Raw genomic sequence first — 27904 nt, 5'->3', positions numbered from 1 at the left:
CATATTTAAGAGCTGGGGCTGGGCCCTGCCTGTCCTCAGCAGTGCTCAGCTGGTGGATCCTCTCCTGCCACCCAGGGCTGGATCCGGGCTGGCACAGGGCTTGTGTGCAAGGGATGAGGTCTAATTTTAGATCAGGGAATGCAGCACTGGAAAGGTCACTGGAAGGGACCAAATCCCAACTGGCCCTCATGATGGCCGCAGCATCGTGTTTAGGCCTGGTGGAACTAATCATGAGCTCTTTTCACTGCAGTTGTTTCACCCCAACCCAGGTACCTCCCCTGCCCCAGGGCTCTCTCCCTTGGGGCCTCTCTTTTTGCCCAGCAGGAAAAGCTCCCCATAAACTCCCCATCACAGGGTGGTGGAAAGTACTGGAGGAAAGCACCTGGGAAACTGCAAAAGCAGTACTTCTGTTTGAGGTCTTGAAAGCGAAACACCAAAAAGTTCTTCTGTTTTGAACTTCCCTCTGAGTCCTCAAGGTTTGCCCCTTCCTATTCCTGCCTCTCTCATGTGGCATTATGCTCATGTTCCCAAGCAAACTTAGTCTTGATAAGTGGCACAGAGGGAAGTTTCCAGGGGAAATCCAAGTAGCCATGAGGGCAAGCCTGTGTTTCAAGCCCTTTGACTCAGTAAGGAGCTTGTTGCTTATATTTCACTGTTGAAATCAACTGAGTTGTTGCTGCCAAATTTACTGGCAGTAGAGAACAGCCCTTCATTTCTTTGTAAACAAGGACATATTTCTGAATAAGATTTACAGTTCTCCTGAGGACTGAAGTTCCCACTGATCATGGAATGAAATATTTCTTTTCTCAAAAAAAAAAAACCATCTGAGGAATCTTGTTGGATCTTCCGGGCAATAACCTTTTCTTTTGCCTTCCCTGCCTTGGCACAACCTTCACCATAGGACTGGGTAAGGTGCTTTGCTCCTAGAATTTTTCCCAGTAACACAGTGGTAGGGTATGGATCCTTCTTAAACCACTTCCTAAATGGATGGGGTTATTATAATTATTTTGAACATCACCTTTAGAGAAAAGAAGAAAATATCTAAAGTAAATAAATATGAGTGCTGGATATGAAATCCAATGCTGTGATGTAAACTCAATAATTTGGATGCTGTGTGTAAAGATAAGTCCTGTGTACATTTTTAACTCCTTCATGCTTCTCTCTACCTGCATCAGGAAGAAGTTGCATCACTCATCAGAGGTTGAAAGGGCAGTTATATTTTTATTTTTTTTAACTGAGGAAAATATTATTCATCTGAGGGTTCTGTTTGGTACACCCCATGCAAGCATTTTCCCAGAAATACAGCTGGAACAGCAACAATGCAATTCATTTTTCTTGCTGTGACTAAAACAATGGCATCTAAATCCACACACCAAGGCTGAAGGTCGACTGATTGTGGAGACATAGCAGTTCTTGTTTGCAATGGATTGTGAATAACTTTGGGCAACAGAATATTACTGCTGTGAGTTGTTGTGCCTGCCTACAGGCAGATTTTTAACTCAAGATTTTTTTGCTTTGGATGTTTAACAGAACAAAATTAGACATCCATTCAAGTATTCCTGCCCTGCTGCAAGGCAAAGAAATTCTCTTTTTTTAAAATTAATTCACTTAGGAGACACAACCTTGAGCTTTCTCAGTATTTAATCACTTGCAAAAGACATTTTGGTAGAAGTGAGAAATCCCAGATCCAAGAGCCAGGGCTAAAAGCGGAGGAAATGATGCATTCAGGTTCAGCCTCCTCCCTGCAGGCAGTATTGAAATGTCACATGTGGAATTCCATGTGGTGCTTCCAAATAACAGCTCCTTCCCAAGCTTGCTGGGAGAACATCTTACCACAGGCAACCCAGCCTGGCCCTTGGGCTGTCATTTCTCTCCACGTCTGCTCGAGACAGCGCTCCCGTCATCCTGGAGAATGCTCTTTGTTCCAGAGGGTGACTAACAGCTGCTCAGCAAGGCACAGAATGGATTCAGCCTTGAGATCACTGAGGGAAAGAGGCACCGTGGGCTTTGACTGGTGCTTTGGAGGCTCAAGGCTGTTTGTTTGAAGAGCTCTCAAGATGAAAGTATGAGCAATTCATTCCTGTGCTCTAGCTGGGGCTGTGAGGGGAAGGTGACGGTCCACGAGTGTGTGACGTGCTTTTGGAGACAAAAGCCACCAGACTTTTGGCCTTGTGCCTCCTCATGAATCCCTGGTGATTAATTCCATGACTGCCTCTTGTCCACTCAATGAGCTTCTATTCATAGTTCTTTCAGGAAATATTTTTCCCCCAAGTTTTGGAAAAACGCATTGAAAAGTTGTGATCTCCGTCACTCGGGAAATGATCCCCAGCTCTTTGTGCCTTGCTCAAGGTGCCAGACTTCTGTGATTAGTTTGGTTTTCCCTTCATTTCAGTTCTGGGATTACCCATGATGTGCTTCTTCAGGAAGTGCTGTTGGATATGAGCCACCTGGTCTAGTGGAAGGTGTCCCTGTTCATGGCAGGTGGGTTGGACTGGGTTGATCTCTGGCATCCCTTCCAATTCTAACCATTCTGTGATTCTGTAAAAGCCCCTGGTGGTAGGAGTGACATGCTGTCCTCAGCAGTAGTGATGGTTTTGCTGATAGTTTGGATCTACTTATTTTGGTAGAAGCTTCTCTGTGCCTGACCCCCACAGAACATGGAGAGGAGCACATTCCTTTCCTTTTGCAGCCATTTTTTTAACCAACAGAAAGACAATTATCACATCTGTGTTCTGTGCCTCCCCTGGAAGTGCTTCCCTTAGTCCATAGAGAGAAAGATGCTGAAGGCCACTGCTCTGCACTAGCCAATATTAAGCAAAGCTCTCTTTCTCTGTGAATGCAGTTTGTGAAATCATTCCTGTTTTCTGGGCTTTCTTCTGATTCTCAGCCTCTCTCACAGCTACAGTTTGCTGTCCCCTTCCCAGGGGCTGAGTGCAGCCTTTCTGCCTCCTGGCTTGGTTTGCTTTTTCTGCACTTGTGTAGCACTGTTCCCACAAAAGCATTTCTGTCTCATTTGATGCCAGTCTCCTGCAGTCCTGGGAACTGAGGCATAATCCTGCATCCCCTAATGAAGCCATGGCATGTCCTCAGTCCCACACTCATTATGGAGCTCAGGCTTTGGGCCTAGTTGTGCTGCCAGGCACAATTTCATGCCTGGCCAAACATAAACTATGCCTGGTCAAATGTCTTGGGACTTAGATGCTCACCTTTAATCTGCCATTTACTCTTTCTGCCTCATTTAGCAAGAGCTACAATCTCTGTGCAGCTTGTAGGAAAGCCTTACACTGACAATTCAAGACTTTCAGGTATATGAAGATGGCAGAAATACTTCAACAACCTTTTTCCAGAGTTTTCTCTGCCTTATGTATTCTTTTCTGGGAAAAATGCATTCTGATGGCATTGTATGAATTTACAAATGCAAATTAAGAGTACTACATTGGAAGAGTATTAGAGGCTATTTGCAGTGCTCTGTGTGACAGGGATGAAGGCAGGTAGGCAAAGTTCATGTGCTCAGTGTCCTCAAGCTGGAACTGGAGAAAGTTGTAGTAATTTTTAAAAAGTTAATCCACTTTTGCTCCCCATCAATGTACATCAGCCTTTACTTTTTCCCAGTACTGTCTTTTTGCTGTGACAGTGATAGCAAATAGTTTAAATCAATGCTCCAGCAACCTGACTGCTCTCCTGCTCAGGTTTTATGGGGGAGGTGGGCCAATCCCAGCAGTAATGTCATGGTGTCATTAGCAGTATTACATAAAATTGTCCTCATGGGATGGAAATGAAGTACCAAAGAACCAAAATGACTGGCTTTGGAGCAGTAAATTCAACCAAAACAAGATTTCATGGAGAAAGATGCAAAATATCGAAGATAAATGTTTGCTAAACACTGGTACTTGGGAGAAGCATGATCTATAACTGCTAAAGCAGTGAAGCCTAAAACTAATGTAACTTTACTTTTCAGCCATCCCTGAGATAATAATGCCCTGGCACCTCTTGTCATCCCAGCTGTATGTGCTGGAATGGTGTCAGACCACATCACCCAGACTGTAAAGTGGATGCAATACATCATTCCTCTTCTTATTGATGATCCTTAATATTTTAAACCAACTGAGAAATCATTTCTGAAAGATACCACATAACAATGAACTAAACATTCTAGTGGTGCTGCTCTAAAAGGCTCTTTTCAGGAATATTTTGACTGATTGATTCTGATCCCCAGGTGAATGACAGCCTCCTGGGCATTCATTGCAATGTCTTGGTACCCTTCCTTTCTTACTTCAAGTGAGTCTGTTTCCCATATCTTCCTTCCAGGAAAGAACAACTTCAAAGAGCAAAATTAGTGAAATGGTGGCACCTGATGGCTGGTCTCGGATGGCAAATGCCAGCTCATGCACTGTGGCTGCTGTCACCGGCCTTTGCTTTTCACCCCAAACCAGAAACAAACATTAGAGACCTCTGAAACAAAAAAAACCCCAATATTTCACCACCCACACAGCACTGTCTGCTGTGCCAGATCTGCCTCCCCCCCACCTCCCAAATGCAACATTCACTCCTGAGAAGCAAAGTCTGGAGAGAGTTTGGCTTTTTCATTTAGTTTGACACTTTTGAGACAGTGTTATTCACCAGAGATGCATCTGCATGTAACAACAAATTTGGGATAAAAATGAGAAGTGTGTCCTGGAGGGACACACTGTAACTCTGTGCTAGGATAGGAATAGGGATGATGGTGTTTTTCTTCACAGATAAACAACAAGCAGAAGGAATTAACAGGGTAATAATTGAGCCCTTTCTTACAAGAGCTGCATATTCCACATTTCAAAACCCTGGGAGGCCTTCTCTTTTTTCTTGGAATGTGAAATATGGCTGTAATGAACACTGGGGTCTTCCACAGAAGACAGCTGGTCAGCAGCAGCTCATTTTGGAAAGCATATCCCTTTTTCCTTGTTCAGCTGGCTCCATGGTCTGCTCTGCAGCCCAGACCAAGCATCCCCCTGCCCAGAGGCACCCCTGCTCCTCACCTATCCTGGAGCCCCCTCTTCACTTGCACCACTGTTGGGGCATGGCCTTACCATAATGGGGTTAACCTTAAACTGGTTTGCTCAAGAGCAAGCAGCCAGGGAGCAGCAGCTCCCAGAGGAAGCTGGCTGTGTGCCTGCCCCTCACTCACAGGATGCCAGGCTGCAGGATCTGAGTGTCCCAGGAGAGGCTGTGACAAAAGGCAGACCATTGTGCCCAGCTTTCCTCCATGACTTCAGGGGAGCAACTTGCTTTTATTAGGAAAGGGAAACAGAGCACCTTATCTAATCCCAGAGACAGGCAGCTGGAGCCTGAGGAAAGGCAGCTGCTTTGTGGAGGGTCAGTAAAAGAATGAGATTGAAAAACCCCAGTATACATTTAAATAATGCACTTGGGAAAATGCCACAGCTGCCTTGCATGAGGTGTTCAAATGAGAGATGCATATGCAGTAGAGGGAAATTTGTGATGCACAGAATCTCTCACTGAGGCTTTAGTGCCTCAAATCCTGCACTCCAGGACTGCAGTTTTAGAAGTTTCAGACCTAGCTTGCAAAAGTCAAAATCCTCTTTGTACCTCTCCCATTCAGTCAATCTAACAGTCAATCCTAACAATAAATGTAAGTCTCTCAGCATTGATGCACTTCCCTGCTGCTGGGAGGGGAAATGTAGCTCACAGACCCATGAGGGGTGTAATCACAGGGCTGCCTGCTTGCACAATGTCCCCAGGACAGGGGAGAGGAGCTCCAAAGTGTTCATGTGTTCTGCACACCTAATGGGAGTTTCAGATGGTATTTTACTTCTCCACAGCAAATAGAGTGAGTCACCAAGCTGAGGGTTTGTGGGAATTGTCATGAGATGTATTGAGGAATGATATAGGGTAGAAATTCCTTCCAGTATTTCCTGCTTTGAGCTCTCAATTTATATCTGGTATTTCAAAGCCATCTTTAGAAAAAATGCCTTATCTTGACTGTGGAGGTAACAAGTCTACCTTAGAAAAATTTCCGTACAATGATTGTGAATTAGAAGTGCACTCTGTGCTTCTTTATCCATCAGAACATTTCCCTTGACCTGTCACCAGCACCTGCTGCTTACCCAGGCTGAAATTCATACTGATGCAACCCAAAGCAAAGAAAACAAAAGAGACTCACTGCTGATGCTGTAAGCATGCTGTTGCCAGAAAAAAAGTAGTGTTCAAGGCTATGCCTTATCCACATTTATCATTTTAATAGATAATAAACATATCTTTGTAAAGTCTTAGATTAAATCATGTGGAAGGCAACCTAAATGATAAATTTAATAATATAAAATCAGATTTATTCAGCTTTAGGCTGCTGAATGTCTCTTTCAGTCTCCCCTGCAGATGCAGGATGTAATGCTTTGGATCCTTTGTGGAGTTAAACCTATGGTGATCCATGCCCATCATTGGGATGAAGCTGGTTTACACCAGATGAAGATCTCATATGTCTGTCCACCTCACATTTGGTTTCATACTACAGTCAGATTGTGATAGATTTGTAAAAGTGCATTTAAACACACACGAGAATGGACTAGAGGCATTTTCTTGGGTGGCACTTTCCTCGGGATGAGAAGAACTTGGAGCCTCCCTCCACATGGTATATCCAATCCAGTCGTGTCTCTACATGTGATGGCTTGAACAGATCTTCAGTCCAACAGGAGTTTTGCAATGCAGCCCTTGACTGAGGAAAATCTGCTGAAATGCCAGAGTGGCCATGGGGGTCATCCTGGAGGGAAGAGTGTTCCATGTGCTGTGTGTCCTGGCCATAGAGTTTGGTTACCCAGTGTTTTCCTCCCCAGGCAGGTAGTGGTTTGTGGCCTCAGGTCACAACATCATGACCCTGTGTCATGCCATCTCAGCCAGCTGGTTTGTGGGGAGGAAATAAAACTTGGGTGCTACCACATCCCTGCCCAAGATCTGCCCCTCAGTTGCTCATGGGCACTAATTATGAGGGAGGCTCTTGCTCTGCTGCTGTATAATTATGCAGAGCACAGTCCAAGCCTTAATATAGCACTGAGGCCTTAATATAGCTCTGAGTGAACTGCTTTTGGTTTTCTCCTGTTCTTTGAAAATACATTAAATCTTGTACCAAACAGTGGAGCAGCCTCCTAACAGTAGAATCCATATGGAACATGAGGTGGACACTGTGCCCAGGCTGGAGCTGCTGTCCAGGAGCTCTAACAGGATAGTGGTGTCTTGGTGCATCTGTTGGCTTTGGGGTAGCAAGTTCAGGAAACTACTCCTTTCTCCACAACAGTCAGAAATTTGGGTTTGCAGAGGAGTAGGAAGGTTAGCAGATTTTGGATCACGTGTGGAGGCAGTGCAGGAGGAGGCAGGATGCTGCCTTTGGTGCTGCGTTAGAAGCAGCTGATGATTACTGGAGCATCGATCTCAGCGAAGAGCGCGCTGCCCGGCCCGCCGCCGGCGCTCTCCCGTGCGCGGCGCACCTGCCGCAAGATCGCCGCTCGCCGGGCGCGCCCCAGCCCCCGCAGCGCCAGGATGGCCAGCAAGTGCTCCTTCCTGCAGAAAACAAACAGCAAAACCCGGCCACAGCTGAGAACCGACAGCAGAAACAGCAAGGCTGTAGCAAAGCGCCAGGGACTGAGCCCTCCAGGAGCCTCCAGGATGGGAATCTGCAGCCCCTGGAGGTACCAAACCAGCGAGCAGCAGCTCCTGCCACACCACACTGTGGGACACCCTCCTGCTGCTGCTGCTGCTTCAGGGAATTCCCTCCCCTCTCTCCACACCCCGATGCACTTTGCATGTTTTCCAGAGAGGCTGTGGACCTTTTGTGTAATGATTATTTTGAGATGAGTAATGGAAGTGCTAATATTGAGGAAGCTGATAGGCACTAATTAGGTTAGAGCTGGAAAGCCAACTTGGAAACATACCCTGTTCCAGTAATCTCAGTGTATACAAATTCAGCCACGTCTCTGAGATCTCAGGGGAAAAATTAACAGAGACCTGAACAGGAAGCAATGCAGGTCCAGCAGGTTCCGCCTCATTTTCCAAACTTCATTGTTAAAAATGATGTGACTCAATAATGGAAAATCAGAAATTAAATAAACCAAGAGGACAAGCATTAAAATCTGGCTTGGGTCTGAGGCTAATGATGAAAAAGTACCACAAAAAGCCTTGTAAATGGCTTTTCTGACTGGAAAATGGTTTTCAAATAGCCATCTTTGATGACTAGCCATCATTTACCTCCCCCATCCTTTCCAGAACAAGCACTGCTTCTTTTTCAGCTTAGTCTGGTCACTGGGATTAAATCCTTATTGGGTTTTATTTATTTGGTTGGTTTTGTTTGGTTTTATTGTTTGCAGGAATATTTTTTGGTAAGATAGATACGTTCACCTAAGAAATTACTTTTGTTTCTTTACATGTCCATGTCTTGAATTGCCCCGCACAGATAAGCCTGAAGAATATCTGAATCACTCAAGTAAAATCTAGTTATGAAAAATTTTGACCCTCAGCTTTGGGGAGAGGTGAATATATATAGAGCGATCTTTTTTCTCAGTATTTGAGGGTCCACTTCAGTATTCTAGCAATTAGTTGAATCTTATGGATTATTTTGGTTGCATAAATGTCATCCAGTGCTGAAACTTTTGTTTTTGTTTTTCTTCTGAAAATTCTCTGATAAAATAGAATTTTTTGCAATCTGTCCCACTGATATTTATTCTCAGTGGTTGAAAGAAGAGCTGTAGAAGAGAAGGTAACTTCTGATTTGCAGCTGCTTAGCCATGCACAGAGCTAGTCACTTTCTTTACTTTTCCAGGAATTTTAAATTTTTCAGAATGCAGCCTTGGAACAGCAAATAGAAAGTACAAAAGAAAGAATTTGTAATTTATTCCAAAATTTAATGACTCTGTTGAGGCCATTTCAGAAACTGCAGCTGAACTGTGTCAATGGCTGCTACACTTTGAGGTCTGAGCCTGGGAACAGAAGAAAAACTCTTTGCTCCAAATCCGGAGCCTACAAATTGGCAAACAGGGCTGATACTGGTGATGCAGTGGAAAGCAGACTGGAGCTTTACTATGAAATAAGGTTCATTCAGAGCAATAAAATGGAATTCAGTGATAGAATGCATGGGAATGGTTCCAAACTCTGACAGGGGAGCTCTAGACTTGACATTAGGAAGCATGTTTTTTAATGAGGTGCTGGAGCTGGCTTCCTGGGGAGGTAGTTGATGTCCCAAGTCTGTCAGTGCTCAAGAGGCCTTTGGACAATGCCCTCAGTAATTTACATTAACTTTTGGTCAGGCCTGAAGTGATCAGAAGCTGGACTGGATTATCAGTGTACATCCCTTCCTAACAGACTGAAATAGTTCCATTCCATTCCATTCCATTCCATTCCATTCCATTCCATTCCATTCCATTCCATTCCATTCCATTCCATTCCATTCTCTAATGAAAAGGCTTTGAAGGTAATTTGTGTGCATTATAAGATGCAGCACACGGGGGAAAAAATAAAAAGTATGCAACCATAAGGAGAGGAAAAAAAAAAGTTGAGATTCCCACTGTTTCTGGCATCCTAATCTCTAATGTGTGGCCACCAGCAAAGAGAAGCTGAAGAGCTTGGCCCAGGCACAGGACAAGCTGGGATGGAGCCCAACAGCTCTGGGATCTGTTGCTTCACGTACCTGATATCTGGATAGTCCTGGCACAGCTCCTTGACATATGCCTTGATCTTGTCTTTTCTCTTCTCCCCAATGATACTGGCAATGTGATCGATGGCAGGGAGGAGCCAGTCAGCATCAGAGCCCTGTGAACAAAGAATCACATCAGGGACAGCAGCACCTGCTGAATGCCTTTTCCCCTGCAGCTAGAGCCTGGCAGCAGGGTGCACTTGCTGGTGTGAGCCAGGACTGGTGCAGGCAGGACAGGCTGCCTCGGGCAGGCAGCAGGGTGCAGGGTGGCAATGGCAAAGCAGCTCAGGAGCTCTCCCAGGCCTGACCCTGCACTTCCCAATGCCCATGAGCACCCAAGCAAGCCAGACCCTGAGCAGGGTATTGTGGCAGCAGATGCCAGAGACTTCACCTCCTGCTGCCTGATAGTTTCATGTGCTTCATCTATGAGATGGGGTTTAGTGCCCTAGATGCCTGACTTTCCACAAAATCCAATTAATTCAACTTTGACTTCCCTGAAAATCCCAGACTGATGTTGCTGTGAGAGACAGAAATGTTAAAGGTTGATGACTCAGCCAACTGCAACCATTATTTTGACCAACAGACCCCTAAAATGCAGCAATCAAGTCTTGTTGCTGGATCCACAGGTGGTGATACATTTCCTGTCTGCTACCTGCTATTATCCTTTCTTTCTTTTCCTTATATATTTTCTTAAGTGATGTTTTTATACTTTTATATTGTTATATTGCTATAAGTAATAATCAAAATGGCTAGATATCCCCTTTCTATTGCAATTAAATTGTTTTAAAATAAACCAGCCATACACATACACTCATACACATCCATCTATCTATCTATCTATCTATCTATCTATCTATCTATCTATCTATCTATCTATCTAATCTCTCTGTCTCTCTATCTCTCTATCTCTCAACATCTGTATATCTCAAACCAGTCACTCAGTGTTGTGTTACTCTTATCTGGCCCAAGAGATTTATTTACAGGAACCTCAGTTACCCCCACAAGGGGGTGGGTTGTAACAGTTGTCCAGTCAGAAAAAACTCAGATGCCACCACTTTCTCCCCATACCCTGCTGTATACACACTGTGTACCCACATGGGACTTCTCATGGGACTCAGCTCCATGAATTGTACCCAGGGCAGAGATCCTTTGGTGGCAAAATACATCCCATGGCCCATGGAAGAAACAGGCCCAGGAAGGAGCTGCCACATGATGAGTGTGAATCTACAGCACATGAACCACCCTATGCAAAACCCCCTGGGAACATGTTAAAACACCAGGTACTGCCATCAGAGAGCTGCTGGTTGAACATGCACAAGGTGCCAATGCAGAGAGGCTGGAAATCCACACCTGCAGTAACCACCTTGCTCACTCTCTTTTCAGCATTTTTATATTTCCTGAGGTTTGTCCTCCTCAAGATCCTGCCGCCGGGTCTCTGTGAAGCCAAGTGGGAAAATTGCACCTCTGGGAGTGGGGCAGCCAGGGGATAGCAGGAGAGACAATTCACATACCTGATCAATGAGTGTATTGTGAATGATTGAAGCTTCCAAGCTCATCTTTCTGCTCACTTGCTGACGTGTCTCCCTGTTCATTTTCCATCTGGGTTTGATGACTTGTGTGACATATTCCTTCACCACATATTTATGAACTTCATGTAGAAGCTCCTGGTTAAAAAGAAGCAAATCTTACGGGGTTTTTTTGTCCATTGAAGGCCAAGGCACTGAGATAGGGCAGGGAATGCCCTCAGGTCTTTGGCAGTACCTGAGGGCATAGATAAGGTACAGGAAGGCAGCACACCATCAGAGCACACTCACTCATATCTGCAGCTCATATCTGCAGCTTTATCCACAGTTATAAAGAGCAACCACTCTTACAGAGGAATCTGCAGGTCTTACACAGCCTGAAAATGATGGTGTGGTCCCTCAACATCCCTGAGCCAGGTGTGGGACCAGCTGCCTACCTGCCCCAGGGGCTCCCTCATGTGCTGCAGGTGCTCAGAGAACTGTGACACTGCCAAGGCCAGCGAGTCCGGCCTTTCCGTCGCCAAAATCCAGTTCTTGGTCAGGATTTTCTTTAGGAGTGGCTGAAAAAAGACCAACTCACTGAGGGAACAGATATATTCAGAGTAGCTGATGATGCCCTAGCTGAAGGAACCCAGCTCTACACCTGATCTCAGGCTTGAACTGAAAGCACAGAGCTTTCACCCCCAGGCTGGGTTTTTCTCTCTGCCCCAGGCAATTCACACCCATGTCTCCCCTTCCTAGGTAGGCATCCCAGTGAAGAGAGGAGAAGCCTCATGCCCTGAGCGGGAGATGTTTTGCTATTAAAGGCTTATTTGGGATACCTCATTTCCTTGCTCTGTGACACCTTCTGATCCACCAACTCTATTTCTTTAGGTAAATAAATTTGTTTCTCTAATGTGCTGGGGAAGAGAGACGAGAATGTTAATCATAAGCAACTCAGGCATGACTAGAACAGGCTGTGGTGGGCAATGTATGCCAGTGTTACAGTGTTACAGGGTTTGCACCAGCTGTGGAAACAAGAAGTCACTTGGTAGTGAATCTGTTGGAAATTAGCCCAGTAATCCATCACCTCGACAGCCTTCCCCATAAGGAAATCAAGCTCTTTGTGTTCACAGCCCTTCCAGGAGGCTGTCTGTACTCCTGCAGACCTGTATGAAGTCTTGCTGGGATTTTCCTCCTGCTCTTTGCTCTGATGTGGTGGGGGGGTAGGAATGGCAGCTGGGAGCATCTGCAGCTTTTCACCTCATGGTTAGTGATGAAATGGGAGTTTGGCACGTTTCCCATCTGTCCTGGGTACAAACTAACTCTGACCAAGTGTCCTTAACAGGTTATTTTCCTTTGCTGGGTCCCTGGAGCTAATGTTCCTTTGTATAAAAATAGCAATAACTGCTAAAGACTCCTGGCACCTGGAGGACACTTCCCTAAAGGCCAAATGCAAAATATCCTTCCTCTGGTATGTCCCCTTTTTATTTCCTAGCTCTCATGATCTCTGCCTTTAGACTCCTGGCAATCTCCTTCCCAATTATCTCCCCCTTGCTGTGCTCCCAGCCTGCTGGAGAGCTGTTTAGAAATGCTTTCAGTCGGCCTCTCTCAGTTCTCATGACATTTCGGCTCTCTTGCTCAATGCCTTGGCTCGGGGCCTTTCCTTGCCTGCTGCTTAGGCTCCAAGACAAGATCTGCAGTCCCTGGAAAGTCCCCTTGGCCAGGAGGGCTTGCCTTAGGTTGGAGAAGTTCCATGACTGTCTTGGTTTCTGGAAGTTATGTTTGGGGATTTAGAAAGTGAATTAGGAATGGGACCAAAGGCTTGATTGCCCCCATCTCTTCTATAATACCAGCTGCAGCTAGCAGCCCCAGCTGCCTGAGAACAGAAAGGTTCATCTACAGCACCTGAGATGCACAAACTCCATTGCAGCCCATTGCCTTTTAGACCTCTAAGTCAAATTTTATCAGAGTTTTAGCAGTTGATACAAGACCTTTAGCATCCTCATTCTGGAACAGTATTTTGTCACCCTGGGAACAGCCTGGAAAAATCACCCCTACCAGAATTAATTCTGTCCTATCTGAAGAGGTTTCTGAAAGACTGTGATGGTAGGCCTATGAATCAATAAGTCAAAGTCCTGAAAAATCCAAATTATTTGATAGAAGGAGAAGTGTCCCATTAGTGGTGTTCTGCTGGCCTCTCTAGTGCTTCACTTTAGATAAGATTTTCCCCACTGCTTTGCCCGAGAGACTGGAAGCTGCTAAATATCCTTTTATTTTGATTAACAGCTTGAAAAATGTATCATTGCTCATAGCTAAAAATTCCCAGGATGCTGGAAATGTTGCTTTTTAAGGGGGATTTCCACCAGTGTTAAATGCATTTTGGAGGGGCTATAAGGTCATGTGCTGCAAAATGAGGTTTAGTTGGTGAGACAAGGGAAGGGCAATGACCCCCAGCTGCTGCACATAACCCTTATGTTGAGGAAATAATGTAGCCAAGATCCTCTTACCTGTGCTTTTGTTCTTAATTTTGTTAAAAAAATGTTTGTGAAGTTCCTTGTCAGAGCTGCCAAAATCTTCTGCAGTTCTTCAGTATTGACTTTAAATGCTGTTTCTAACCCTGACCTACAGAGAGACAGAGATCACCAATGAGTTAATGTTAAAATGTAAACTATTACACAGCTCTAAGCGTGTTATCTGGATTGGCATGTTAGATATTATTTTTAAATAAACTTGCATTTCTACTACTTCCTCTTGGAAACACTTACTGAGTCAAAGTAATGGCTCATTTTGCACAATCCTGTACACTGAAAATTAATCACAGATGAGTAACTGTGGTTAAAACCCCCCTCAGATTTCCTCATCAGGTGGGACAGTGCAGCCATGCGGAGCAGTTGCGTAGGAGCAACACCTCTGCTAAATGATTTCCAGGTGCCTGGGAGAGAGCTGAGGGCTGTGGGGAAAAAGTAAATAATAAAGTCAGAGAAGGGAAAGCTCCTGTGTCCCCCAGAGCCTTCTGATTCACTCCACACAATGTCTGTCAGCAGCAGCTGGGATGGTAACGATGGGGAAGGAAACCTGTGGAATTTCCTAAGGACAGTGCATACTTGTGCAGTGTTTTACCTTATGAGAAAGAAAAGTTCTGAGATGTCAGTGAAATTCCCAGTGTGTGTGTCTGCTTTAGGGGCATTGTGACCTCCTGGCTTTCTTCTCACTTTCCATCCCTGTCCCACTGGAACATGCTCAGTGTTGGTAAAGGGGGGAAACTGAGACAGCAGCAGCACCACCAAAAAAAGGCATCACCAGCAATACCTGAGCATCACTGGATGTACCACATCCACTGCTGTAAACACAGAGAACAGCAGGTTCCTGTCACTGCCCAGATTGATATGTCTGAGGCTGCCCTGGCAGGACTATAAAGCCCCCAACACCATCCCTGTCATCTCAGGCTGGAACTCAGGACTGTTACTCCAGTTGAACACCTGAAGTCTGGGTCCAACATCCAAACCATCGTGCTGTTAGGACACCTACCTCTGCCCCACATCTCATCATCCCAGCTGATGAATGTTTAACTTGACTCAGGAATAAACCCATCACCCAAACACTGCCAGCTCCCTGCCTGGGGCTGGCGTGTCCCTTCACCCCCTCTCCACTGCCCAGAGGGAGGGGGCAGCAGGAGGCAGGGAAAGCCATTTCCTCGGCGGGGTGAGCATTGCTGGAGAGACCGTGCCATCTAGAGCCTCCCTGGCGGTAATGCTCGCTGCGGCTGGAGCCGCCCGCCCCTGCGAGGCGCAGCGCGAATCCGCTCCATCCCCTGAACTGCACTCGGCATTCGCATCCCTGCCGGAGAGGAGCAGCACAGGGGCTGGAAATCACAACCCAACCTTGCCGGTGGCCAGAACCCACGCTCTAGTCCTCTGGTGTTTGGAGGGTTGACGAACAAAAGCACCACATCTGCATGGCAAAGATGTCCCCAGATGCTGATGAGCCCCTGAGCCTCAGCACAGGGCTGATGGACCAGACCCTGGGACACGCTCTCATTGCACCATCCTACTTATGGGGTGAGGGATAGATCTTTGACAGGCAGCCTCATGATACCTGTTCATCAGAGGCACTTTCCAATGGCTTGAAGCAGATAAATCATGCAAAGCCCTGGAAGTTCCAGATGCTAGCAGCAATTGCAGGCATTTATTTTTGGGTTGAGAGCTTTCATCGAGTTTCCTCCAGCCCAGTGCCAATTGCAGCCTTGAGGCCATGTTTCTGAGTTTATTCTGCTAACCTCCAGAACACAAAAAAAAAAAGAATTAAAAAAAACCTCCCCTGAGGATGAAAAAGATGCTCTGAAAATGAGTTCAAAACTCTCATGCAAGCACTACATCCATCTGCATTTCTCTGTCTTCACCCATGTGGCTTTTATTGGCATCCCTTGGGGAAAATCCTCCTGCGAGATTAGAAGGGCTGGAGGCTGAGCACCCACAGAGGCACCTCAAGGAAAGTTTGGTCTTTCCTTTCCAGATCCTGCCACTCTCCCAGACTCCAGAAATGAGGCAGTTCAACACAGGGGGAGCAGACTTACACCAGGTCATGGAGGCTGTTGATGTAGGCAACAAGATAGGGCACGAAGATGGGGCTGTCCTGGGCAGTGCTCCACGCCATGAACTCCTGCTCAAACCTGGGGGAAAATACACTCAGGTAACACTAATGCTGGGGGCACTGAGGATGCCCCATCTTCTGTGTACATGATGCTGTCAGGAAACACCTGTGGCTGGCCCAACCTGTCCCCTCTGTATGCAGACAAGTTTTTTCCAGCTGTCATAACATGTGTGTGCAGTGGAGGGGAATAGATGGCAGATAATTGTGGGTTTAGGATGCGCTCGCCTGAGCAGGTACGAGCACTTTTGGAGACATGCCAGGGATGTTGGGAGGCCAAATCTCTGACTTTTCCTCATGCTGAAGGTTTAATTGCAGGTGTGGTACACAGGCTTATAAGTCTGAGCCTCCATTTCTCTGGCTTCTGGGGCAATACATTATGTGCCTTTTAAGCACACAGGGCTGATTTTATAACAGAAGATGTATAGGAACAGGGCAGCACACCTACCTTCCCTCCCACCCAAAACCTCAGTGTGGTTGTTAGGTATTTCAGCAATTTCCTTTGCACACTGGGTAAATTTTAAGGGACTCAGGAGGCAGCCCAGCTGTGTGTTTTGCCAGGGTATAGCAGAGTCTCATCAGCCCTTTTTTATGCCCATAGCCATGGGATGCCAGAGAAAACCACTCAGCAGGACTCATCCCAGGATACCTAAATGATGTTTTGGGCAAACAGGCTTTTGGTCCGAGGGGTCCATAGCCACTGCTTGCTCATGACTGAAGCTGCAAGTGGCCAGTATCCAATGTAAAAAAGTCATGGATGGATGGGACTGCAGTGGTCCCATCGCTTGCCAGGTAGCAGCTACTTCCCAGAGCTCTGGCATTAGATTTTTGGACTCACAGAATCCCATCTGAATCTGTTCATGACTCCCCCCAAGTTGTTTTGCAGCCTTCTTGGTACTGGGGTCATTGTGATCTCTGATTCTCCCAGGAGCAGCCTTGTGCCTGCTCAGTGCCAATATCTGGTCCAATGCCTGGACCTTTTCCATGTTTTTTTACCAGTGTGGGACTCATTTATAAAGATAGTGCTGTTCAGAGCAGTGATGACCTTGGTATGAATTCAAGCAGCTCTGCCATGCACAACTCAAGCATTTTTGTTTCCAGGCTTCTGCTGATAGCTCCAGATAACTTCACATGCTGCCCAATGATCTAGAAAAGGGAATTAAGAAACTCCAGTGAGTGGGACAAGCACTGGTGAAACATCCTTCTCAAGGATCTCATGCAGCTTCGGTTGTTAAGAATGGCTCACCTAGCAAAGGGGCAAACAGCCAACTTGTTGCCAGGAGATTTTCATTAATCTCTGGCAGTACTAAAAATTACAATGCAGGAATTATAATGGGCCAAGAAGCACCAAATGATTTGTGATGTAATCATTCACCCCTAAAGGTCTCATGCCCTTCTGCTGTCTGAGTGTGCGTTAGAGGTGGTATTGGCTGGAGCTCTGAGGTGTCCTGGTGTTATCCTCCTCTTTTGGGGGAATTGCTGGAGGGAACCCAAAGCCCAAGGGGAGCAGAGTGTCTCGTGTATGGCCCCATGATAGGGGTGACTATGAGCCCCATCCCTTAGGGCCCACAAGCCCCCTTCTCAGGAGTGATACCAGGGCAGCACAGAGGGTCAGGCATCACCCTGAACTCTTGTTTGCACTGGAACTCCTTAGATTCCCATTCCCACAACCCCAGCTACACTTCCAGACTGAGGTGTGTTGCAGCCCTACTCTGATACTTCCCACGGCATCCTATCCATCTGCTAAATCAATTCAGACCTGCCTTCCCTGTGATCACATAATGTGTAATATTCCTCTATGGAAAAAGAGTCACATCAGCAGGCAAAACTCTTTGATTTTCTTTCTTTCTTTCTTTCTCTGTCCCTCTATTTTTCTGTTAGTTTTATTTAATTGAAGTGACTCAACCAATTGAGTGACGAGAATTAATCCAAACCCTTCCTGCCTTTATTACCCAGTAGTCTCTAAAGCTAGTAGGGGCTTTTGTTTTTTGTACTGTGTAAATTGGAGTGGCTGTCACTGCCTACAGCCTTTCCCCAGCTTTCATAGCCCTGGGACAAAGTTGCTCTTTAAGCCAAAGGTTTTTTTCAAATAAACCTTTTCTTTCCACCTTTTTTCCAGTTCTCTTTCTTCTTCCTAATCAAAGAGGTTTAGGGACTTTAAAATCAGTTGCCTATTATGTTGCTGACACAATTGACAGCAGGTTTAATTTGCAGCTAGAAGGCAAGCGGGAGAGCTAAAAGTTGTAATAAATGGCATTTTCTGCTCTAATGTATTCTGTCAGTGTGTGACTTACATAAATTATCGCAGGAGGCGGTACCTCCACCCCAGAAGGAAACAGTCCGGTTTCCCTGGAGCCACAGAGACCCTCCCTGTCCCTTCCCCCCCACCTTTTCCCCAGCTAATAAAATACCGTTTGAATATCAAAGGAGAGTGAATCGTGGTAGAGGTTTTCCTGCTCTTCTGAATGAACTTCCTTCTCCCACTTCTCCGTGACCTCTAGTCTCAGGATGTTTCCAAAATAACTTTTGATTTTCCCCTGTTAAATGTTAAACATAGGAAGGAAACGTGCAGCTCAGGATAATGAAGAAAACACGAGTGCAGCCCCTTGCTGCATTTTGCTCCATCAGCATGGAAAGGTGAGCAGGGTCACAGACCTTGCTCCAGACCTCAGGAGAAATCAGGTGCTGTGCTGTGTGTGTGCAAGGTACTCCCAAATCAAAGGAGAGTCATTCTCCTGGCAGGGAAACAGTGGGTCAGCTGTTTGTTTGATTGCAAAATCCTCCAGCATATGTACCAGGTGAGGATTAAAGATCAAACCAGTCCTTTCCGGGGTACAGCCAGCCAGGTAAACAGCAGCACTGCTCAGTCCTGGCTGATAAATCAATCTTGTTGCTGGTAAAACAAAGTGATCTTTCACCAGCACGATGGAGCAATACTGATTTCATTCAGCTGGGTACCTTGAGCTCACCTTGCGCTCTGCCCTGTTTCAGAAATGATTTACAAGAAAATGTCTGAGCCCAGCAAAGAGCCAGGAAAGTCTTACACAGGGTGCCAGACAAGGACTGAAGAAGGACAACTGGCAAGTGGCTTCATCAGAGACACAAACCATGAGTCTGTCCTCTGGTGGGGATGCCCAAAGTCTGCCAATAGCAAACCTCAGATGTGCTGGGGGAGATCCCACAGAGTGACAGTAGCCAACAAAATGCCTTTGCATTGTACACATTGCAACTAACTAGCTAAATTTGCAATGTGTGCAATCTGCTGAAGCCCAGCTATTACCTTCCAGTAAGTGTCTGCCATACTGAGTGGGTCTGGTACAGTCCTGTTGGCTCTGCTTGGGTCCCCAAGGTGATATTCAGGGATTTTTTGCTTTAGAGTACAGGCCACTCTGTGTAGAGCCAGTAGGGCTCAGCAGCTGGTGGGGCTGGAAACCACAATGCAGTCATCCAAGACCTCTGTCTGGGAGGCTGGGGCTCCTGTACCTTCCCTGGGGGCATGTGGGGACTAGGTCAAAACTCTCACCTTTGCAGAAGCAATGTAGTCGTTTTTCAGTTTATCCCAATCAGCTGGTGTTAACAGCAAGGACAGGTTTTCTGTCTTAACCTCTGGTTTGAGCTCAGGATGACCCAGAAAGAGTTCACTGGAAAGAATCAAATGAACAAATTATAATGCCTCAGAGTGTGAATAAACTGATGGAATATTCATGCAGCATGAGCTACATAATTATTAAGCCATGAGAAATATACTTAAAGCTTAAATTGTACTGCTTGTTTTCAAGGTTTAACAAGAAAATCTTTCCTTTCTATTCAAAATTGTAATTATTCAAACCCAAAATGATCTAAGGTTCCAGCCCACTTCAGAAATCATGAGACTTCTGAGTTGTTTGGACATGAAAAGTGCTATGAGAATTTACTTTTAAAATAAACAACGTGAAGCTGATTCATTCGACCAGAAGCTTGCAAAATGCCTTTCAGGGTAATTCCTGTAGTAGCGCGTTGCTTTGGAGTTAGCCCATCTCCCTGCCTCCTCTGCAGTGTCATGTCCCAGCTCCTGCCAGCCTGTGGTTTGTCTCTGTGCCTGCACTGGCCCAGGGGAGGTGGCAGAGCAGGACCTGGAAGGCACTGCCATGCCTGGGACACGAGCCGTGCTTCCTGCAGATGGAAGCGGTGGGTGGACGTGCAGTGACAGAGGAAAGAGCTCAGCTGACTCCAGCCTTTGCTGCTCACTTTCCTCCAGACTGACCTGCAATCAGGCCAGCTGATTAGCACAGAAGCAGGGGAAGGGAGGGAGTGCCTGTGTTCCTCTCTCTGGGGCAGGAAAATTGTTATTAGCCTGTCCAATTGAATGTGCTACTCCTGTGCAGGCACTGCATCTCACAGGGCAGTGAAGGTGGAAAAGAGAAAGAAGAAAATATTCATGCACTTGGTGAAGGTGGGGCCTAAGTTTTGAGCTGTTACCTTGTTAATGGGGGAACACAGCTGCTATGTCCTATACACAGCCTGCACATTTGCCACCAAAAAGGGTTCCCATTTCCACTCCAGCACTGCACCCACAGTTAGGTTCAGATACAAGTGAGGATTGTAGTGTACAAGGTCAGACTGCTGCAGAGTGACTGCTCAGCAGAAAACAAGTTCAAGCTGCTGATAGTGTCCTGGAATCAATGCTTCTGTGGTCATGGTACAGATTTCCCAGAGAGGAACATCTCTACACAGGGATCACTGCACAACCCAGCTGCTGCCAGAGCCTGCTTCTCATTCTAAAGGACAACACAGATTTAAATATGGACTCTCCACCATGACTGCAAGGACAATCTCAAATGTGTACTCCAGGGGCTTATTCCCACCTCATTCTTTTCTTTTTTTCATTTGTTTCAATTGTAACATCAATAATGAGTTTGGGCCTGTCTCTTCCTTTTTGATTATTTGTTCCAAGAGACAATGAAGTTTTTTGAATGGGAAAATCAAATGAAAACAGCACAGGACAGTCAGGTGATTGCAAGCAGTGCCCAAAATAACTTCAAACTCTCAATAAATCCCTTCACAGCAATTTGGATAAATATGGTGGGGGCACTTTTCTTTGGTACAGAACCTGGCTGCTGAAGGTCATTTATTTCCCTGCTCTCCTGCAATGCTGGGGAGGGGCCATGCAGGAATTTCCCTTCTGAGATCTGCAGGAATTTGTGATGATGGGGTGGTTACATACGTCATTATGATCACCACACTCTAGGGGGAGTTTTAGAGCAGAACTGGATAAGTTCACAGAAGAAACCTGTTCAGGGCTGTTCAAAACAAAGACCCCTGGAGTGTAAATGTTTGTTACCCAAAAGCCCCCCCAGGCTAGGGATGTTCTGGGCAACAGGGTGCTGCTGCTTGCCCTGCTGTGTCACTGTTCCCTTTCTGGCCATTCTAACCCACTGTTTGGCTCAGCGCTGATACTCCTGCCTTTGATCCTTCTTTGCTTTATTTGAGGGCTGCCAATGGGTTTGTGTTTGTCCCTTCCTTGAGCATCTGGTTTGGGCCATACCTGAAGATCAGCTACCAGGACAGACACAATTTTGCTTTGACATAACTGTTTCACATGCTTATTTTCCAGACCCCTGAGCTACAAGGAGCTATGTCTTAAACCCCTCCCATTCAACCAGTAGACACATCTGAGACAGAGCCTTTGTTTTCACGTGTCTAATTACCCTCAATGATGTCTTGACTCCTCTTTGAGACAACTCTGGCCCATGTATGGGGGTTCACATGGCCTATTTCCAAATGCATCACAATTTTAATTAAACAGGAATACCTCCCCCACAGGCCCCTGCCTGCACCTGGAAAAGTCACTGAATGGCTGTTGGATCTTGCAAAATATATTCAGAAAGGAGCAGGTTTATCAGAGCAGGTTTATCAAATGCAGGGAGTAGCTTCCTGGCATGTGGGAACAGCAAGTGAGAGAGGGAGGGGAAAATGGGGTAATGTAGATCTGTAAAAAAGCAGTAAGTGTTTTATCCACAGACCTTTGCCCCCACCTATTAATAGATTTGCTATCTGGCTCCAGTGTAGTCACTACATCTCACTTGTTTGCTTGGAAAACTGAGAATGGCTTGGTGCTTTTGGAGTACCCCACAGCCCCATGGCTCCCTGGACAAGACAGAGGCACTGTGGCAAACAGCAGCTCACCTGTGGTAGGTGTTGGCCACCCAGTCAAGCAAGGTGTAGATTTCCTGGAAGTCCAGTGGTCCCTGGGAGAGTTCTTGCAAATGCGAGGCAATGGCATTGTGAAAAGCTTCCACATATGTGTCACACACCTGGTACTCCTCTGGATAGCATTTTTTTACTGATGACTTGATTTTCAGTAAATCTTCCCTCAGCTGCTCCTGGAGGAAGTGTAAGTGGAGATCGAGCCAAGAAGTTCCTTCTTGCCTTGATGCCATGGGTGCCTTCAGGACTCTTTTTCTTGCACTCTCGTTGATAGCTTCCCTCCATTTCTCCCTCCACTTTCTGGGCCTGCCGAGCAAGTCTGACCCAGGATGAGCAGCACTGTCTGTGCTGGGATGAGCTGCTTCTTCATGGGCAATTAAAGTCACCATGGAGGTCAGCATGGTAGGCTGTAAAGTGGGATCCTCCAGTGTTTCCTCCACTATGGACTGGATTGCATTTGTGATGGAGTTATAAAGCAAATCCACATCCTTGGATTTCCGTACAAACTCCTGGGGGTTATCACTGTATTTCTCAGAATCCCATCCAGAGATAGTCTCATCTTCCATTAACTTGATACTTGCAAATGCTTCCAAAAGCTGTCTTTTCTGAATAAGTTCATTGATTTCCATTACTGCAGAAACAGGTGGGAAGGGGTTGGGACAAAGCAGGCATTAGGCCATTGGTGACAGGACAAGGTGCCCAACAGGGAGACCTGCAGGGGGCTGTTCAGAATAGCCAGGTCCCAGCAGTGGGACTGGCTGGGGTAGTGGGAGGGAGCACAGCAGGACAGACACCTTTGGATGACCTGAGCTCTTGGGTCAGATATCTCTCTCCATGGTTATGGCTGTCCCAGCCTACCCACAAGGATGTCCTCAGAGATACCAGGGTCCTGAGAGAGCCTCCTGCACGTGAGCCCACAGTCAGGTGCCCAGCACAGCCTTGCACCAGGGATGTTTTTTCCCAAGTGCTGAGCACTGTGGTCCTCAGAGTTTTGGGGAGGTGTGGGCATTGTAGGGGCATCTAAATCTGTGGGTTTGTGGTGCTTCTGGTGCTTAGGTCTCATGTGGGTTTTCTCCACCTCCTTTGCTTTTGGCACGCACTGCTAGAGCTGACTGGTGGTGGCTGGGGGGAGGTCACCCAATACTGCTACCCCCAAAGTGGCTGAGATATTCTGAGTTTCCCATTTTTTTTGCAAAATCTTGCTTGTGCAAGAACCACTGCCTATTTGCCAGTAAGGTAAGAAGTATTTGCCATATGTTGAGGAGATCCAAGAGCACTGTTAGCTATTGAGAGACCCCAGGAAGCTCTCACTGTCTCCAGCATTGTAACAGATGCTTTGAACAGGAAATCCCACTCTGACACTGGGCATAAGAAAAATATTGAAAAGAAGGGAAAGAGTATCCCTTAGGCATGGGTGTCCACTGCTTCTGGGGCACACACATACAAAATTATATGGAAAAATTGGAGAACACTCAAAGAAAGACTGATTCATAGCACATAATTGCTGCCCTTAGGCTTGTCTGCACACAGGTTTCATACCATATGTTCCAAGTAATCTTTGTAACATAAGAATATCTGTATGAAGACAGAAATATGCCAAATAACCAAACTATTGATGTATCACAGAACACATAGATCTTTGCATGCCTGTATGGTGCTATAGTTGCTTCTGCACTCAGAATGGTGGGAAATTCTACCAATTAACTTAGTCTCTTCTAGATAAATTAATATAAAACCTGTGTTTACACAAATGCTTGCAGTGAGAGACTAGAGGAATACATTCTGTTCTGTTTATCAAAGTGAGAAAACACCATTTAATCACCATCTATGATAATTATTCAGGGAGGTGATGTTGGGTGCTAAATGGATCTTTAATTCAGCAATACAAGATCAGCCAGCTGGTGGTTGAAGGAAGACAATTGAAAGGCAATTAACTATTATGCAGCTTAATGGTGCACATGGTGGAATCTCCATCACTTGCCATATTATCTCAGGATGGGATGTGTTTCCAGCAGAGCTGCTCTAGTCCAGGCCAAACACAAGCTATTGGGCAGAGAATGGACCTTATTCGTGCAATTTCTCAGCTGGTTTAGTTCAGATCAGAAAGCTTGTGCCAACATTTTCTGCCACTCCTCATCTCTGACCCTTGGAGATCAGACTAGCAAAGTTTATGAGATGGGCTCAGATCCAGCTTACCAAGCTCACAGTGTATCAATGTGAAGCAGTAAATCACTTCCCAGCAGGGTAGAGCACATTACAGCAGTGAGGCAGTGTCAGCCCATGCATCTGATCCCTGTGACACCCTATGCAGTACACCAATAATTTCTTTCAAGAAATTTAGACTGAAGAAAGGCCAACTTGTGTTGTTTCACCTCAGTCTATCTCCAGGTGAATGCATTGTAGCACCTCTGCCTAGAGAAGGTGGAGGACAGCAATGCTCAAACCATGATCAAAGTCATTGCAGCCTGCTTACACTTGGGGAAAGGGAATTGTTATAATTTGTCTGAGATCTATCTATGAAATGCTGACAAAACACATGAGAGTAACCAGCCTGAGGAAGACAAAAATCAAATACTTGCAGCACTGCTGTTGTGAGAACAGTCAGAAAGTCAAAGCAAGAGAGAAAAATATCTGTGGAAGTCTCTTTTCAAGGTGGTCTCTAAGATTAGGAACCAAAGTGGAGCTTCCAAACCAGACCATAGCCAAACCATCTTTCTTCCCCTCCAGGCCTTGCAGCACCCTACAGAGCACAGTTAGAGGACCACCAGTCTGAGAGCTGAAGAGCAAAAATTGTCCAGGATGGCAATGCAGGCAATAGCACACTGCACTTATAGTTATGTCAGAACAGCAGTTCCCAAAGTGTGCTCAGCAGGTTGGTGACTGCAATGTGATGGGCAATATCACACTGACAGGTAGGCTGCTATGGCTAGAGGAGGCCACAGAGCAGCATGTTCAATGGCAGAGTCTTGCCCAGGCTGGGCCAGGTAACACCCAACCAGTCCATGCAGAGGTGCAGCTGCCTGTCCCTTGTGAAGGGATGACGGTTCTTTAGCACCTCTGTTGGGACCAAGCCCTGCACACTGTAAATTACTGTTACATTTATCCTGCCAAGAAAATGGCACTGGTGGTCTTGTGTCTTACCTGAAAGAGGTTTTGCTTCAATGGGCTCACATATTTCAACAATCTTCTCCACGCTGTTACAGATTGTGGGTTTGTTCTCCTCGTAGCTCCTGAGTGTTCGCAGGAGTCTTTTCGCATTCCAAGTGCCACCATCTTCCCTCTCTCTCTCTTTTTTCAGACTTCGTATTGATTTCCGGATGCTAAACACTGTTTTAATGCCTCTTTCAAAGAAACCACTGTCCCTGCTCTGAGAATCTGGGCTGCTCAGTTCAGAAGAGACTTCCATCTTTTCCTTCTCTGGACTGTTCATTGGAGAGGCTGGTCCTGAGGTCACACTCCTTGTGTCTAACTCCATGTTTCTATTTATCTTATCTTGCAGCAGGAGGTTTACCAAACAGGTTGATGGCAATCACTAAAATGCATAAAACAGCAGAATTAGAGGTGTCCTTAACAGGGTATTACTGTGTCTCTAAAGTCAGTCCTGGACTGAAAATCTGGCCCATTCCTTTCCTGTGCCTAAATACAAGGACAGAGTAAGATGTAGCCTGTAGCTGCTGAAATCTCTCTATCCACAGACAGCAGGTGCTGGTCTCTACCTGGTGCTCTGGAAAGCTTCACTTAACTCCATAAAACAGGCAAGTGGCAACTATTTTTCCAGCACCAAAGAATCACGAGATGTCAGAGATATTGAATTCTGTGTAAACATACTGTTTCAGTGGATAACAAGATGTGATTTCACTTTCCATTCTTCTAGGTGGATTTCCTAAATCTCACTGGGTTATTTCCACTTTCTGATGTGAATATGGAAACTTTGGGTTTTGTTGCTGCTTCTGCCCTGCTCAAACCCTGAGCTGCTGCTGCTGCTGGAGGTGGCTCAGGAGGGGTGAGTGGTTCCCAGCAGGTGTCTGAGCTGTGCTCTAGCCCCTTCCACTAAAGCCACAGCTATCTCTGCACTCTGAATTGTCATGGTTACAGCACAGGAGGCAGTACACACCACTCATCTTGCCTCAGAGCACTGCATCCCAACATGCCAAGGACAGATATCTCCAAGGTCAAGTGAACTTCTCTGCACAAGGTGCAGGGGATGCTACAGGCAATTCCAGATTTTGGCAGAAGTGCTCCTGTCAGTGCTGCTGGGCTGCAGTCACAGCCCCTGCACTTGCTCAGCTCCTGCCCTGCTGCAGACAAACTCCCCTCTGCCCACCCTGAGGGCTGGCCCAGGTGTTTGGGAAAAGGGAAGAGAGAGGTTTTGCCTTTTCTCCCTTGCACCAGATACAGCCAGTTCACAGAGCCATTGTACATTGCAGTGCCCTGAGGATGGAAAATGCCATGTTTCCCCACAGTAGGCTTAAGGCAGCTGGGTGAACAGTTCAAATTATTAGAAACAGCTATTCATGAGGGGACACAGGGACTGCCTGTCTTGGGCCTGTCCAGCCCACAGAAGCCTGAGACTGAAAAATTATTGCAGTCAATAGACGTTTTAGGACTCTGGATATAGATCTCATCATTCCTCAGTCAGAGTTCTGCTCCCCTGTGCATGGTTATTTCACAGGCTGTGAACTGCAGGGACAGCATCTTCCCGTGGGTTTGCTGAGCTGCTCGCCCAGTGGGGCTCAGACTCTGCCTCACAGTCTCATGGGAGGAAGTGTTTAACCATTCTGCCTTGCTCAGCAGCTCACCCTTCACAGCCCATACAGAGGGTGGGAGGGAGAGGAGGGCACCCCACTGCCCAGGGATTTCAGTGAAAGGAGGCTGAGATCTCAGCTCAGACTTGCTTGGGGGTTCTGCAGGCAGAGCGGAGCAGCAGCAGTGGTCAAAGGAGTGACCTACATGGAGAGAGCCAGGGGAAAAGGAATAAGAGGTGTGAGCCCATGAGAAAGGAAAAGAATACATACCCCAGTAGTGACTGAAGTGATCCCCTATGCAGCAAGCTGGGATAGCCCAGTGTGATCCACAGAAAGTGAGAGCAGGTGCTCGCTGCAGGAAATCCAGTGCAGATGCAGGGGCAGGTGAGCAGCTCTGCAGGACAGAGGCTGGGCCAGCTCACACACCTCAGCAGACTGGAGCACCATCCCTCACAGGTGTGCTGGCCAAGGGGCTCCCTCTGGGCATGGTGCTGCTCTCCATTGTCCTTTTGCCTCTGAAAAGGGCTGTTAAAAGTAGAAAATAAGGCCTGTCCACACCTGCCCGAGAGCTCCAACACCTTCACCTGTTTGATCTCTGGAAAAGACTCAGCACTGTTTCACTTTCACTATGTCTGAGCATTTAAAAGAAGAGGTGGGGAAAGCATTCCCAGTTAATTATTACCTTACAAGTGGAGATGGGGCCTCGAACCAGAGGTTCTACAGTGGGGTGAGCTGCTGCCTTGAGATGGCTGGGACAATGAGGGGAAGGAGGATTTCAGGATGAGGTCCTGTCTTGATGGGCTGAAGCCCCAATTATCTGGGTAGGGGGTTCAAAATCAGCCCCAGAGCTGCTGTGTGGGATGGCTGCATTTCAGCCCCTTCTGCCCTGTTTCTGCAGGTCATGGGTGGCTTGGTTCCAGTAATGATTGCCAGACGTGGGTGAGGAATAGGGAGTAATGTGTTCCCTGGTTGAATATTTATATATTCACATCCTCACTTTGCCCTGTGGGCACTTATTTCCATAGAATTTCTAGCCCTGGATGCCTCCATTCTCAGAGCATTTGGGAACCTTGGAGGGAACTCAAAGCAAAAGAGCATGAAAAAAGGGGCCTTGAAGGTTTAAAAAACATTAAACACAGGCACTTGGT

General features: G+C 46.4%; 1 protein-coding gene across 1 annotated transcript; it reads right to left on the bottom strand.

Annotated features, from left to right (window-relative positions):
• Positions 1–1595: 1595 nt before the first annotated feature.
• On the bottom strand, positions 1596–27605 carry EXOC3L4 (exocyst complex component 3 like 4). The gene is made up of 12 exons (XM_079309762.1): positions 27027–27605; positions 25153–25543; positions 21991–22642; positions 19349–19466; positions 18237–18362; positions 16871–16971; positions 15752–15847; positions 13686–13800; positions 11634–11756; positions 11185–11337; positions 9668–9789; positions 1596–7548 (listed from the first exon to the last, which is right to left on the bottom strand). The coding sequence occupies exons 2-12, from the start codon at positions 25484–25486 to the stop codon at positions 7386–7388; spliced, it is 2103 nt and encodes a 700-aa protein (XP_079165888.1). The 5' UTR covers positions 25487–25543; positions 27027–27605; the 3' UTR covers positions 1596–7385.
• Between the last annotated feature and the right edge of the window lie 299 nt (positions 27606–27904).

This window comes from Erithacus rubecula (assembly GCF_903797595.1).
Source record: "Erithacus rubecula genome assembly, chromosome: 6".
Taxonomy (NCBI): Eukaryota; Metazoa; Chordata; class Aves; order Passeriformes; family Muscicapidae; genus Erithacus; species Erithacus rubecula.
The sequence above is the reverse complement of the archived record's forward strand: the minus strand, read 5'-3'. Positions and strand labels throughout refer to the sequence as shown.

Excerpts from the sequence above, each read along its gene's own strand:
- EXOC3L4 (XM_079309762.1), bottom strand. The coding sequence starts at position 25,486 with ATGGAGTTAGACACAAGGAGTGTGACCTCAGGACCAGCCTCTCCAATG. Across the intron at positions 15,848-16,870 it reads CTGCTTGAATTCATACCAAG|GTTTGAGCAGGAGTTCATGG; the intron begins GTCATCACTGCT and ends ATTTTCCCCCAG. Across the intron at positions 13,801-15,751 it reads AACAGCCTCCATGACCTGGT|GTCAGGGTTAGAAACAGCAT; the intron begins GTAAGTCTGCTC and ends GTCTCTCTGTAG.